Source organism: Amia ocellicauda, chromosome 17 (genome assembly GCF_036373705.1).
Source record: "Amia ocellicauda isolate fAmiCal2 chromosome 17, fAmiCal2.hap1, whole genome shotgun sequence".
NCBI lineage: Eukaryota > Metazoa > Chordata > Actinopteri > Amiiformes > Amiidae > Amia > Amia ocellicauda.
Window position 1 is genome coordinate 21,430,001 of NC_089866.1, and position 16,205 is coordinate 21,446,205.

General features: G+C 40.6%; 1 protein-coding gene across 1 annotated transcript in view; it reads right to left on the reverse strand.

The window, feature by feature from the left end:
- Positions 1 to 7,268: 7,268 nt before the first annotated feature.
- The window catches only part of mmp17a (matrix metallopeptidase 17a), a 57,630-nt gene continuing 48,693 nt past the window's right edge, over positions 7,269 to 16,205 (reverse strand). The window contains exons 8-10 of the mRNA XM_066689467.1: positions 14,877 to 15,029; positions 13,772 to 14,029; positions 7,269 to 8,450 (exon numbers count right to left, since the gene is read on the reverse strand). Coding sequence (XP_066545564.1) covers positions 8,128 to 8,450; positions 13,772 to 14,029; positions 14,877 to 15,029 — 734 coding nt within the window. The 3' untranslated portion in view covers positions 7,269 to 8,127. The remainder of the gene's footprint in view (positions 8,451 to 13,771; positions 14,030 to 14,876; positions 15,030 to 16,205) is intronic.

Consider the following 16,205-nt stretch of genomic DNA (forward strand, 5'->3'; position numbering starts at 1 on the left):
ACAGGAAACAAAATCCTGACATCAAGTACAGGGTTTGTAGTTTTAACCGCAAAGGCTGTGCAGTCAAAATCTAAACGTGATATGTACCTAAGCCGGGAGACATCCATTGACCCATTGTCAATATTCTTGCAGCCTCAGGCGTGGAAGGGAATAGAAATGATTGTGTAATTTATTGAAGAGGACCTGGCTACTTCTTGGGCTGCTCCTGAAATGTATGTGTAGTTCTCAAAGGAAACACTTCAACTTTGCAAAGCTACTCCCTGTGGAGAAGCTACTCAAGTGTTTGACCGACTGTTCTAATATCTCTTTCACTACCTAAATATTACTTTGGGCAAAAAAATACAAGAAACGGTACAAAAATATGCCTGTCCCACATGCCATGAGGATCTCAGAAAGAGAGAGCCAGGTCTATGTATAGCCTAGAGTCATGCTGCTGGATGCATTTGGAGAAATACATGTTAACTATTACTGAAAGAAAAGCAGATTCATTCAGATCAGCTTAATCTTACCCATAATATTTCTATTTAAACCTTAGACAAGAAAAAAAAAAAAAAAAAAAACTGCAATCAACCACCCGCTCCAAAAAAAGCATACCTTTTAATTAGTATTACATCAATTTAGGAAAAGTGTTTTAAGTGGGGAACTCCAGACACTGAGAAAGTAATTCAGTAAACGAGAGAAATAAACACTGTAATGAATTAATCAATTAATTTCACTCATGGTTAACTCCTTGGGCTAGGAATTGAAAGGATTTGCTGTCCCGTGTTTCACTCCTGCAGAAGTGTGCTTAATGAAATACAAAACCTTAAGACAATCCCTGTCTACAGTCTTATTTTATAGCTTGGCAGTCTTCCAACTTACAGGAAAAATGTAGATATTTCTGTTATGTATTATTCTACTTGTCATCTTCCCCCCCATTGCCCTATTCTTAAATGCCACCTGGCTCTCTAAATCCAGGAGGGTTGAACACAGGACAGGTTTTGTAATTCATGTCTTTCCTACAGAATCTTGGAAAACAATTAACTTCAGAAAAATGTGCCCGTTTATTCAAGCCAACCTCTTGAAATGATTCAGCCTGTTTGCTTTCTTCCTTGCATAGTCAGAGCCAGTATTATTACCTGTTTGACCCAAGGGGGTGGGTGAGTAGGTGGTGAGGCGAGACTGAGCTGTGTTTTAATTCAAAGTAATTCAACAAAATATTGCGCGCACACAGACAATTCACACAAAAGGATTTGAGAATCTGCAGTTTTACACCCTACGCAGAAAAGGCATCAAATAAACCAGGCTACTTCGGGTCTTCCTGTAAGTGTCAGCTCCCCGCATTTTAAAGAGGTTTGAAAAGCTCTCCTACTTTAAACTCTGAATGGATCCCAGGGCCAGGTGTTAGCCCTGTCTTAAGTGTTTTTGAGACTGTGCTCACTATGTTTAAAAAAAATCATGTGACAAAAACAAATATTGGGGGAAAACATCTAAATAGAAAGAAATCAACTATCTTTTCTTTCCCTGGAAATTGAAAACTTGCAGTAATATCTCTCCAAACCACCTGGAGCGAAAGGTTCCAGATCCTTCCAGATGTTACAATTCTACATATACAAATTCAGTTGTTCACTGTTACATAATTATGGTAATACTTTTCAACACAGGATACTAGTTTGAGGAAAATCTGATACAATAGCATCCAGTTACCCAATTTGAATTTTCCTAGGACTGCATCAAATATTTGTCAAAAAACACCAGTGAAACAGCCTAAAGCATGGAATCTGAATATATGCTAAACAAGTACTCTAAATGTGAAAAAATCTCTCCACAATACAGAAAAAAAATAAGTCTACATTTCCTCTTGTATTTCTCGATATTTCAGTAATAAAAATAGGCAAGTACAACGGAGAGTTGATTAAAATATACCAAGGATTTATTGAACCAATATAACAAGAGAAAAAGAAACAATCAAACAACAACAAAACAAACAAAAAAAAAACAGTGTTGGGTTGTACACAATCATGGCATGTACAACCACATTCTTTCCCATAGGGTTTCCTAACAGGTTTATTTTGTACAGATACTTCTCGTGTTTTTCCTGGAAAACTTCCCATGACATAGTTTTTTTTTTCGTGATGATGAGATCACCCCAAGTTGAATAGCGGTAAGCAGCCCTTGCTCAATACACAAGTGTTCAAAAAAGAAGAGAGAAAAACTAAAACAAAAAAACGTTCTCCTTGTATCCGTGCTCCTTTGACACACTACACAGAAATAAATACATAAATAAAACACTGGAGTTTGATGGATGAGTATCACCACAAATAGCCTGTTTGTTTGTTCTAACCTTTTGTTTTATTGGATTTTTTTTTATTTTTCCCCCCCAAAACAGTTTCCCTTAAGGCTGTGGGCAACTAAGGATGTTGGAAAATATCTAAATCTATGCAAACAGACAGTCTGGTTGTAATCTCACCAAACTGTAGGCAGATATTACCTTTTTATATTATTTGATATTATATTATCTGCCTTTTAAAGGTATAAATTAAAATAAAGGAGAAAAATAACTGTGTCAGCCAGCCAGATTCGTGAGTTTTGCGCTCTGCTTTCATTAGCTGGTCCGTGACTCGGCCTAAGATGTTACGCCAAAACCCCAGTGACTGAAAATCATTGTTCACCGACAGCTGCATTGGAGAAGCGTGACCTGAATGCAGACAAGCCGCCACGCGCACATCTCAGGCGCGAACACAGCCACAGCCACTAGGTTAAAAACCTCCCAAAGCATCTGGTTTGACGAAAAAGATGCAGGCCGGCGCGGTGTCCAATAAAGTTCTCCCCCTCCAAAACCAGAAGACCTTAACGAGTGCTCATTGGACAATATTAAAATGCCTTTCTAAAACAAATGGCATTATTCGATTCCAAAGGACAGGGAAATGGCCAATGCCGGGCTGGCAGGGAGTAGAGGAACGGTGGTCTAGGCCTGAAGCGGTTTACATCCTCATCCCTGGCCTACTTAGGATGCCGACAGCTCTGCTTAGCATTCTGGAGATAAGATGGCCAAGGTTCCTGTGTTGCACTGGTGAAGTGGGACATGATTGTAAACTTTAAAAGATGTCACGCCATTCTTTGTGTCACAGCACGGAAGAAAAACGATGCCGCTTCAAACTCCAGTCACGAATTGGCTGATTTCGAAAACTCGCCATAAGCCTGTTTGCGCTTCATTCCTGCTGATTGACCCTGCTTTGGAGAAAGGAAACACAGAATACGAGTACACAAACACAATCTCACCAGGTCAAGACAAACACTCTCTGTGGCAGTGCCCTCTCCACATCCTCTGGCTTGAACTGTCCCTCCTAACCTACAACTGGACATCTTCAGAAACGAGCCTGACAGACAATCTGAACATTCATCAAGAGTTCACCCTTCATTTTTCTCAATACATATAAACATGTAAAGAATCGCTTTGCCCGTGTAGCCTTTAACATTGGACTCCAGGTTTGAACTGCCATCTTAGGTGCTGAAAAACTCGCCCGGCCACTGAGACGCTGGAGATATTGAGAACTCGATAGGTCTCGTCACACATCACTTAACTCTGGTGTCATTATTTTTCTAAGATTACAGAGACTGGAGGTGAAATGACACGAGGTAACTGTCTGAAAAGGCTGTTCTAAGTGGAGAAAAAGGACATTATGTGATAAGAAAGGAGTTTGAAAGAGCTTCAGGTTATGGTATTGCTTTCCTAAACCTCAGCACTTCCCCCCGCATTTCTGCAAGGACTGTAAAATCTTCCGGAAAAATTCAATGATTTTCTTTCTTTCCATTTTTTTACATCACCATCTGGAACATCCATGCTGCCTCATAGTCTAGCAACCAATGGGCCCTGGACTAGGCAGTGGAGCTGAAAATTGGAGAAAAACAAGTTTTCAATCTACAACCACAGGCAAGAGAAATGATGTGCTCAATAGCACCTGTTCACAGCATCATCCAACATACTATACCTGCAGCTAAAGCTGGGAATGGAAGTTCCCGACAGAAATTAGGCTGGTGCAGAAAAACTGTCAGTGTTTTGAACCAAACTAACAATAAGAAAACCAACATCTTTTTTATTGGACACTTTTTCAGATTTTGTTTAGCCCGACATTAGACATTCATCATGTTGCACATATAAAAGCTTAAGTTGTTAATATGTGACATCAGAGCAGAGCTTTGTAATGATTTAGAATATGCTAATTGGAGACCCAGTTCTCATTTAGAAAGGTCAAGTTAATTTGATTTCTTTCCCATACCATAGACATGGGTTTCTAAATGTTTCCAAATTTACCACAAAAATCAACAGAGATGCAAGATGAAGGCACTAAGTGAAACTGCTGGGAAATGGATTGAGAATATTGAACAGATACTTCTCTTATAAAAGTTTACTGTGGTATACACAGACTGGTGAGGCATCGTAAACAATTATAACAAGACCAGGAAATGTCAAAGTGAAGTTTTACAGGAATTAAGTGATGTGTGTGAGTTTTTTAGATTTTTATTAAGCTCAGTTTCTAAGTAGTGTTTTGAGGAAAATCTTGAAGTACTATACCACTTAACGTGAAAGAAAACTAGAAATCTGTCTTTGTTATTGGCTGCTTTTCCTCTTTTTATCTGGAAAGTTGTAGGGCAAGGATGCTACATATCCATGGAAGAAAGATGGCATGTTCAGCCAACCGCTACTTTGTTATAACAGCAGCAAAAAATAGCCTCTAATTAAAATGGAATATAACAACATGCACTCCAATGAATAAAGCAATTGATAACGTAATATGTTTCTTGTCACACCCAAAAGACAAACAGCAAAGCATGGCCATTGTGTTGCAGTACATTTGGTGGAAGGACTACTTTTAGGAGTCATTGTACACCATGTGATTATAAGCACATGGTAACCAGATCAAATTCTTCAGTGCATTGGGAAATGGGGTTGTGTTCCTATTTTTGCAAATAAAGTGGAGGAGGTACCAAAATTCCTCCCTGGCACTATCTATAGTAACCTGAAAATGAACCCTGCGTCCTTCACAAGCTCTTCACTATCCACTTGGCCTAACACTGGTGTTTACGTCACCCAGCTGGGGCTCAGTTCCCTAAGAAAAAGCTCCCCTTTACAACCAAAGAGGCCACTAAACTAAACCCAAAGCAGAGTCACTGAGACCCAGCAACAGTGACAGCATTGTTAACTTAAGGCTATTTTAGTTAGAGCTGAGCAAGCTCCTGTTTCTGTCCGCCCTTTTGTGTCTTGAGTTCCGAGTTCCTTTTTATTATTGTCCACACAGTTCTGCAAAGCGGAACTCAGGAAATTCCTCAAAAGGGGGCTGGTCTTTTTCAGTAAGATTCTGGCTTTTATTTAACCACAAAATTAGGGTTTTTCAATTGGACCTGTCCTGATCTCTGAAGGAGTAGTTCAGAGATGTCAGCGTCTCTGTGACTCGCCCCGAGATTGCTTCGAGTCTTTGGCAGAATTGGCAATGCAACCTGTCTGAGAATAACATAACCTCAAGAAGGCCCCATGTGAAGCTACTGACTGGTAAGCAATCTCTAAGCCCTTTCTGGCCAGTTTACTCTGTAGTGTGTCTGTAAATAATCAGAGCCCAGGTCACTTTAGAAACCCCACTGCTTGCTTTTGGAGCCCTTGCTGTTTAAGTAGTGTCAATCCAATCAAGAAGGACGAGCTCACATTCTGGCTCCTAACCCTGGATCTACTCCCTGACTGACAGTTCCTAAAATCAATAAATGAACAGATAATAATAGTAATACAAAAATCTAGAAGTGTGTCGTGAGTGATTGTAGTCCGTCTTTCGGGAACTCGTCAACAGAACTGGTCCTCTAATGGGCAGGATGCTTCAATTTGTGTTAATGGTATCCAGCTGTTTTATCACATCTTCACAACCTGTAGGGAAAAGTGAAATTCCTTTGCAAAGTGTTGTTTGTTTGAGTCTGTCTGTCTATCCCGCCTGGGTCTAGCCATAGGCAACTGGATCCAAGCCAGTGAGCTGTAATCTCTGCAGCTCTTGTTCATCCCATCAAGCATTCCAGTCACAACAAACATTGACATATTTCTGAAGAATCCTGAAGAAGGAAAAATAACTATCTGAAGCAGGAATAAAACACAGGCCAGCTTTAGTAAGTCATGATCCAGGAGCATAGTTCACACCACAAAGAGATTTAAAACCTACAGGTCCTTTGAAAATGAGGTCCCCACCAACCGAGCATATTTTTGAAAAGCCCTTGCCAACAACGTATATAAATTATTTAGAAGTAGTGATAAAAAAATGTGAAGTTTTCTTTAGGGCAGACTTTTTCAGAGTACATATTGTTTGATTCACCTTTGCATTGAACAAAGACAGCCTCTTCACTTGTAAAAATATATCTGACTTTCCCTAAAATGCTGTACTTGATATACATAAATATGTATGGGTACAGCACACACTTTTCCCCCTGCTGTGTTACAGAAGTTCAGTTGAAGCAGACGTAGTGGCCCAGTATATTCCAATTAAAAAAAATATAAACCCATACTTATTCATTTGTAAATCAATGTTTCTTTAGTGTTCTGCTGATGTTCCATGGAGGGCATTTCACCTTCAGAAATCACAACTGTCAGCAAACTTGATTTTGTATGAAACTCATACCTCACAAAAAGACTAGGCTTGTAACTACTAATTTTCAACCACAGTACATGATTCTCCTAAAATAAATATAGAAATATATAGGAATGCCTTTTCATAGTGTTTCGATTACTGACATTGAAATATTGATGTATTTCCTGTGGTTAGAAGTGAAAAAATAATAAAAAAGGTTTAATGGAAACTTAAAAAAGTTAGTATTGCACAAGTCACCTGAACCACCATTATTCCACTGTAACAATCAGCTGCATCATCAAAACATCATATGCGGAAACTTAATATGCACTAAAGAGTGTCTCTATGCACCCCACCAGAAGCAAAGCACAATCGGAGACACGGCCATAATTAGTATTCACTCCGATTGTACTCCCAATTGTAGAGGGTGATGGCCGTGCATTATTTAGGCCATGTGAAAAGGGACGGCTGTAATGTTCCATGCCTAGATGTTTTCATTTGTCATAATTAATTTTCATTTCAAAATGCATTGCTTGCTATGTTTAATAATGCATGGAGGGGGACTGCTAAGCTTATATATATTTATACATAAATATAAATATATATGTATATATACAGGACAAAGTATTGCTATATATATATATATATATATATATATATATATATATATATATATGGTAGCACACAGACATCTGCTGTCGGCAGATATATCTGAATTGCACATTAAGCACAAACATAAGCTGGGAGTCATTCAGAAGAGTGCATTCCAGGAAGATTACCAGGCCCACTCATTGTAATGTGCCGTTTAGGTGAGTAAGGTTGTACAAAAGGGGGAACACCCTTTTATATATAAAGATATCAGTCTCTTAATGCACTTGTAATGTTTACACACAAAAGAAAGTCTTCCACAATCAAACCACAGAAGCATTCTTCTCCAGGATTGCAAGAAGCAATTCTACGGTTGGAAATATCTGCTGTGGCTTTAGCTGCTTATTATTATCATTATTATTATTTTCACAACCTCAGATGTGTCCTCAAAGAACCATCGAAAAGCTTTTAAGACCAAAGTAAACAGAAGATTTGAAAAATGCCTATGTGTTGCATTGTGTCGTATTGTAGTGGTAGTGGTAATAGACCAGTTTATTTGTACTGTATAACTCAGATTTAGGTCCTGATTAAATCACAAGTTCAAATCACCTACCAATTGCAAGGTCCAAACCCACTGCTTTTGGTGAGATGGCTGAAGTTTGGATACAGGCTATCATTTCAATCAAAGAACTATAATAATAATAATAATATCAGAAACAATGATAACAAACATGTAAAAATAAGTAATACTGGTTGTAAAAAATAATAACCTGACACAGATAATAACAGATACTAGCTGTAGGAGTATATTGGTGTGTGGCTGATCTGCATATCAGTGAGAACAATTCCTGTCCGCTCATATTTATTTTCATATTTTTTAGTATTTTTTGTCTGCCTGGCTGTTGTCCAGTCTGTGTGTGTGTCTCTCCTGTCCCCATCCCCCCTCTCTCATCCTTCATCATAGCGGTGCAGAGAGGGCAGCTGTGAGGGTCCAGAGGCAGAGTGAACAGAGAGCTCCAGAGAGCGTCCGAGAGGGGGCCACAGGGGCCGGCGAGGCCGAGGTGCAGGAGCAGACCTCGTAGCCGTTCTCCGCGTGGCTCACGTGGTGCTGGCCCTGTGAGCGGGTGGCCGTGCCGTTGCTCTCCAGCGCTGGAGAGTCCGACTGCATCTCCGTGCACACCAGCCAGTCCTTGCCGATGGAGCGAGGGTAGCCCGCCTCCACCTCCATGTCGCTGCCCAGCACCCGCCAGTAGTCCTTCCCTTTGAAGAAGTACGAGGCGCCTGCGGAGAAGAGCAGAGGAACCCTGACAAACTGAAGTACACAATGTTCCCCCCATATGTAGCCTACACTGTATTTAATACACACTTTGTCTTTTGTCACAATGTGTTTGGCTACTCTTCACAAGGGTTCCATAGGGGATTCGGCTTTTTGGTGCAAATCTAGTCAGAGCCAGCTTGGTTAAGGTAAAGAGAAACACAAATGTGTTTTCTTTTTCCTTTTTATTTTCTTTTTTCTCCCTGTGTGATTCACTTACATGTTATTCTGGAAATCTGACAGGATTTTCTCAGGAAGTGCCAAAAGAGAAGCACTGCACTGGAGCGCAAATTCTGTGAAAACACTTATCAAAGCCATTGTATATCCCAACTAAAAAATAAAATAAAATGCAACTGGGGGAAATATGTGACTGCAAAGTTTTGTTTTATTTTGTTGTGGGTGTTTTACTGACTCAGTTCTCATAGGGTGCTTTGAAACACTCACAAGGAATCTAGTCTTTGATGTATCTGATAGACACAGAAAGCTGTCCTTGGAATCAGTTTTCTATTCAGTTTTCTATTTTATTTTAGGCTGCATTACAACTTAGGCTTGCTTGCGGCATTGTCAATTTAGTCCAGTTGAGAAGCTCTCATACAATTCAAACAAATAACAGCGGCGTTCCTGGTATATACTGTAGCAGCCCTCACAGCAAGCTGTTCAACGTGCAGCTAAAGAAACCCTCTCTAATTGCGCTCATTGCTTTTATATTGAAATACATGCAGATTTAAATAGACAGGGTTCATAAGAATAGCCAAAAACGTTTCCTGTTTGTAATAGTGCGGATATCTCACGGGTGATTAGAAGTCAGTTAGAGCTAGAGGGTAGGTTCTCTTTAATTTGATGCTCTCTAATACGTGGAGCGCAGTGCTCAATTACACTGCATTAAGCAAACAGTGTGTTTAGACAAACAGACTTCAGGAGACTACAATGCATGTTCAATTCAACACCACAGTGCTTCATAACATGTGGTTGATGGTGTGGAGACTGGTCATTAACCTGTTAAATTAAAAAAAGTCTCATTCCAAGGAATGCAAAAGAAAAACTTGAGTCATGTAATGCAGAAATACATTCTCGGTTCTGTGTGTGTTAGTCAGTTAGTTAGTTAATTCTTCGAGGACAGGCAATTTTGCTCTAAGCAACATTTTGAGACTAAACTGAAAGACCTAAGGTCACTACCACTGACATCTGCACTGTAAAGTGACTGACACACACAGTGCTGAGCCACTGTTAATGAGGTATTCTACACATTCGTACTGAATCCTGCACATTGCAGCAACAACAAGCATAATCCCACCGGAGCCACACTCGCTCCAGATCCTCTCAGTTGCCAGAGCTCTCAGCTACTGCTGCAGAAATAAACTAGAGCAAACTGTACAGCAGTGGAAAGCTTTACTTCCACACCAAAGCAATATTTCTTACTAACTGTGTCACTTCAGAAGTTCAAGAACACTCAAGAACACACAACCCCCAAAACAGGCTAGCAAGCTTTTATCCACATTCATTTTTTATAGTGCTATCACTGATACATTGCTATCATTCTGTTTGTTATTTAATAAATAAATAAATGATAGATTGCATATATACTGTATATATAATACATACAGTGCATCCGGAAAGTATTCACAGCGCTTCACTTTTTCCACATTTTGTTATTTTACAGCCTTATTCCAAAATGGATAAAATTCATTATTTTCCTCACAATTCTACAAACAATACCCCATAATGACAACGTGAAAGAAGTTTGTTTGAAATCTTTGCAAATTTATTAAAAATAAAAAACAAAAAAAGCACATGTACATAAGTATTCACAGCCTTTGCTCAATACTTTGTTGAAGCACCTTTGGCACCAATTACAGCCTCAAGTCTTTTTGAGTGTGATGCTACAAGCTTGGCACACCTATTTCTGGCCAGTTTCTCCCATTCTTCTTTGCAGGACCTCTCAAGCTCCCTCATGTTAGATGAGGAGTGTCTACAGTGAGGGAAAAAAGTATTTGATCCCCTGCTGATTTTGTACGTTTGCCCACTGACAAAGAAATGATCAGTCTATAATTTTAATGGTAGGTGTATTTTAACAGTGAGAGACAGAATAACAACAACAAAATCCAGAAAAACGCATTTCAAAAAAGTTATAAATTGATTTGCATGTTAATGAGGGAAATAAGTATTTGATCCCCTATCAATCAGCAAGATTTCTGGCTCCCAGGTGTCTTTTATACAGGTAACGAGCTGAGATTAGGAGCGCTCTCTTAAAGGGAGTGCTCCTAATCTCAGCTCGTTACCTGTATAAAAGACACCTGTCCACAGAAGCAATCAATCAATCAGATTCCAAACTCTCCACCATGGCCAAGACCAAAGAGCTGTCCAAGGATGTCAGGGACAAGATTGTAGACCTACACAAGGCTGGAATGGGCTACAAGACCATCGCCAAGCAGCTTGGTGAGAAGGTGACAACAGTTGGTGCGATTATTCGCAAATGGTAGAAACACAAAATAACTGTCAGTCTCCCTCGGTCTGGGGCTCCATGCAAGATCTCACCCCGTGGAGATTCAATGATCATGAGAACAGTGAGGAATCAGCCCAGAACTACACGGGAGGATCTTGTTAATGATCTCAAGGCAGCTGGGACCATAGTCACCAAGAAAACAATTGGTAACAAACTATGCCGTGAAGGACTGAAATCCTGCAGCGCCCGCAAGGTCCCCCTGCTCAAGAAAGCACATGTACAGGCCCGTCTGAAGTTTGCCAACATCTGAATGGTTCAGAGGAGAACTGGGTGAAAGTGTTGTGGTCAGATGAGACCAAAATCAAGCTCTTTGGCATCAACTCAACTCACTGTGTTTGGAGGAGGAGGAATGACCCCAAGAACACCATCCCCACCATCAAACATGGAGGTGGAAACATTATGCTTTGGGGGTGTTTTTCTGCTAAGGGGACAGGACAACTGCACCGCATCCAAGGGACGATGGACGGGGCCATGTACTGTCAAATCTTGGGTGAGAACCTCCTTCCCTCAGCCAGGGCATTGAAAATGGGTCGTGGATGGGTATTCCAGCATGACAATGACCCATAACACACAGCCAAGGCAACAAAGGAGTGGCTCAAGAAGAAGCACATTAAGGTCCTGGAGTGGCCTAGCCAGTCTCCAGACCTTAATCCCATAGAAAATCTGTGGAGGGAGCTGAAGGTTCGAGTTGCCAAACGTCAGCCTCGAAACCTTAATGACTTGGAGAGGATCTGCAAAGAGGAGTGGGACAAAATCCCTCCTGAGATGTGTGCAAACCTGGTGGCCAACTACAAGAAACGTCTGACCTCTGCGATTGCCAACAAGGGTTTTGCCACCAAGTACTAAGTTGAAGGGGTCAAATACTTATTTCCCTCATTAACATGCAAATCAATTTATAACTTTTTTGAAATGCTTTTTTTTTTTTTTTGTTATTCTGTCTCTCACTGTTAAAATACACCTACCATTAAAATTATAGACTGATTATTTCTTTGTCAGTGGGCAAACGTACAAAATCAGCAGGGGATCAAATACTTTTTTCCCCCACTGTATGCACAGCCATTTTCAGATCTCTCCAGAGATGTTCAATCGGGTTCAAGTCTGGGCTCTGGCTGGGCCACTCAAGGACATTCACAGAGTTGTCCTGTAGCCACTCCTTTGTTATCTTGGCTGTGTGCTTAGGGTCGTTGTCCTGTTGGAAGATGAACCTTCGCCCCAGTCTGAGGTCCAGAGCGCTCTGGAGCAGGTTTTCATCAAGGATGTCTCTGTACATTGCTGCATTCAGCTTTCCCTCGATCCTGACTAGTCTCCCAGTTCCTGCTGCTGAAAAACATCCACACAGCATGATGCTGCCACCACCATGCTTCACTGTAGGGATGGTATTGGCCAGATGATGAGCAGTGCCTGTTTCCTCCAGACATGACGCTTGCCATTCAGGCCAAAGAGTTCAATCTTTGTTTCAACAGACCAGAGGATTTTGTTTCTCATGGTCTGAGAGTCCTTCAGGTGCCTTTTGGCAAACTCCAGGCGGGCTGTGCCTTTTACTGAGGAGTGGCTTCCGTCTGGCCACTCTACCATACAGGCCTGATTGGTGGAGTGCTGCAGAGATGGTTGCTGTTCTGGAAGGTTCTCCTCTCTCCACAGAGACACGCTGGAGCTCTGTCAGAGTGACCAATCGGGTTCTTGGTCACCTCCCCGACTAAGGCCCTTTTCCCCCGATCGCTCAGTTTGGCCGGGCGGCCAGCTCTAGGAAGAGTCCTGGTGGTTCCAAACTTCTTCCATTTACGGATGATGGAGGCCACTGTGCTCATTGGGACCTTCAATGCTGCAGACATTTTTCTGTACCCTTCCCCAGATCTGTGCCTCAATACTATCCTGTCTCAGAGGTCTACAGACAATTCCTTGGACTTCATAGCTTGGTTTGTGCTCTAACATGCACTGTTAACTGTGGGACATTATATAGACAGGTGTGTGCCTTTCCAAATCATGTCCAATCAAGTTGTAGAAACATCTCAAGGATGATCAGTGGAAACAGGATGCACCTGAGCTCAATTTTGAGTGTCATGGCAAAGGCTGTGAATACTTTTTTTTTTTTTTTTTTAAATAAATTTGCAAAGATTTCAAAACAAACTTCTTTCACGTTGTCATTATAGGGTATTGTCTGTAAAATTTTAAGGAAAATAATGAATTTAATCCATTTTGGAATAAGGCTGTAACATAACAAAATGTGGAAAAAGTGAAGCGCTGTGAATACTTTCCGGATGCACTGTAGGCTGCTTTACGCAATCTGTTCTTAGGTGCACTTCATTCCTCCCACCACAAGGTGGTCACGTAGTCTGCATAATAAAAACACTCATTGATTAATAATCTTCCTTTAATCATGTCAATTAGTAATTCTATTAAGGCACATTGGCACACTGATTAAGCAGCAGCAGCTACGGACATTTATTTAAAGGACATGCATCCCTTTACTACCAATATGTTATTTTCAATATTATTTCTTAAAATGTCTAAATAAATAATTTAAATGTTTCAGTTTACTAGTAGGAACACATCATTTGTCAACAAAAGGTTTAAAAAACAGCACTGACTCCCAGAACAATTTATATAACACACTGAAATCATAACATCAATGCTGTAACAAATAATACAAGGATAACATCATAATCATGCATGGTTATTTGCAAGCTGCACATTCAATGTCACTTCATGAAAGAAAATGTCCTGTCTTGGATTGCTCTCTTTCTGTCAGTAACCTTCTCCAGTGGTGCTAAAGCTCGGACTCACCGTCGGACCACCGCATGGCGTCATCGAGAAATGGTGGGACTCCCTTCCACAGCATGGTGTCCTTGGGGTACCCTAGATCCATCCTCCGCAGGTGATCGTCGTACCTCCAGTAGCGGCTGTCCTTGAAAAAGTACGTCTTGTCGTTGTGTGCCCAGACAAACGCTGCGTCCACCCCCTCCAGAGGCAGCCCGAAGTCAGTGATGGGCCGAGGGTATCCCTCCTCCACGTTGTTGTCCTTAAACACCCAGTACTTCTCCCCTGGGGAGCCAGAAAACAACACAGAACACGTAAGCCTTCCGCTTGTGAATGACAGAAAGCTCGACCCTTCTATATCAAACACAGAGCTTCCTTTTAAAGGACACATGAAAGGTTCACCCTGAATAGCGTTACACTCTCTCACTGACTCACAGCGTCACTGTCACCTAAGGCATTGCTGTTTACAAACCAGTGGGTCACTTTGTATCCAGATTATTTTCATTCGATTTTCAGCTGTGTCATACATTTTTTCATGAACATCTAAATCTGGCAATTTAGAGATATGGCTAATTAACTAGCCTAACACCTAATTAAAGAATCCTTTACTCTGGACTGCACTGCAGTGTCGAAAGCAGAGATCTTACACTATACATCATTTAAGTTGGCTTCCTGCCCCTCATTAAAGCCCACCATTGTCAAATGTTCAAATTGTAGGTGTGCCAGGAAATTACAGAAAATACACACATGTGAAAAATGCAAAATAAAATAAAAGAAATACCACCAGAACTTGTACATCACAAGGTTTTGGTGTGCAGCTAAAAATATATATATTCAATTGGTTTGGCTTGAAAGCGTTGGGAGACATTGATCAAATTTCTGAACACTTTCTCCCACTGCTGATCCACAGTTAAGAAAAGTCACCATTAATCAATATCTGATGCATCTTTTGGATTTTAAAGTGGCTAACGTTAATGAACAACAGCAAGTCTTGTACGCTTATTTGCCCTCTGAATCAGGGGGTTAGCATATCTGGAGGGGAAGCTAGGAATACTTTTCTCCTCAGCCAACTCAAACAAATTAACACAATGTGTATGACTGTCAATGCAGGGCTGCAGCCAAAACATGGTACCTTTGAAAAATACAATCTTGTGGTCCCCCGGTCTCTCGTAGACAGCATCCACACTGTCCATACTAATTGGCAGGCCCCTCCAGAAACGATGGATCTGTGCAGGTCGCAGCGAGACAAGGTGCTTCTCTCGGGTCAGTCTCCAAAAATACTTTCCTAGAAAAAAAAGAGGACAGTTATGTCTTTTATTCTCATTATGTCTATATTACAGGGTAAGAAATCAGAGCAAGAAACTGGGTGAATTCCCAAATTGGTGTAAGATCAATGAACAGCTGACCAAAGACATGGTAGCAAACCAGAGTAAGATTTACAGTTACAAAACAGTTGTCAGTTAAATTTTTTTTGTCTTGAGAAATATGGCACTGAAGGATTTGGAAAGGGAGGATGGAGAAGTTGACTGAAAAGAATTGCCGAACTGGAATAACCCCCCCTCTACAGAACACTGGTCTGATGTCAGCCTGGCCTTTCTCAAGGACATGTGCCGACTGTCTCTTTGCTGAGGATATGACGAAGGTTTATTTTTATCCACTGGTGACATTTTCTTGGACGTTCGCACACTGAGCTCATTAAGAGAGGGGACACTTTGCCACTTTCCAAGACTTTTCAAAGATCATAAGGATAAACCAGGAGGCACAATGCCAGCTCGCAGTATGATACTGTATCAAAGCTCGTTATTGTTTTCAAAACTGAATCTACTACACATGACCAAGTTAATTATACTGCACACTTTTAACAAACGAGAAAAGGAAAGGTTGGAGGGCAACCTTCTGAGTAAGAAATTTCTAAATGGCATGCTAATTCTGCTTTGTTTATTTATTTATTCTGGGGTGATAAAATGAAATCCTCTAATCGATTCTCTTGTTTAAGATGTTGATAATTAAGGATGGTTACTAAATGTTAGGGGAGTTAAGCTGGTAGCATTTGTGGTTGATAACCTGGATGAATAATTCATACACTGATAAAATGTAACAACAAGAAATACAAAATGCCAGACCAATAAAAGGGCTGTTCTATTCTGTGGGATGATACAATCTCATGAGTTAAAGAGAGATGAACATTACAGAGAATTCCACAGATGATGAACATTGGGATGATTCAATTATAAATGGAGGTAATTGGCATAAGATCTTAGGTCTAGATCTTTTCTCTGGAATGTAAATGCTTCTTCTGACCTTCTGAACAAAATAAAAATGCTGAGTATTGACTATTCATCGACCTGTTTATGGTTGATGTTTAAAAAGTCCTTGATCCGTATTTAATTAATATTTTGAAACTGTTTATTGTCACCAGTGAAGGTAAAACCATTTAGTTTATTTGATCAGTTAGTGCTTT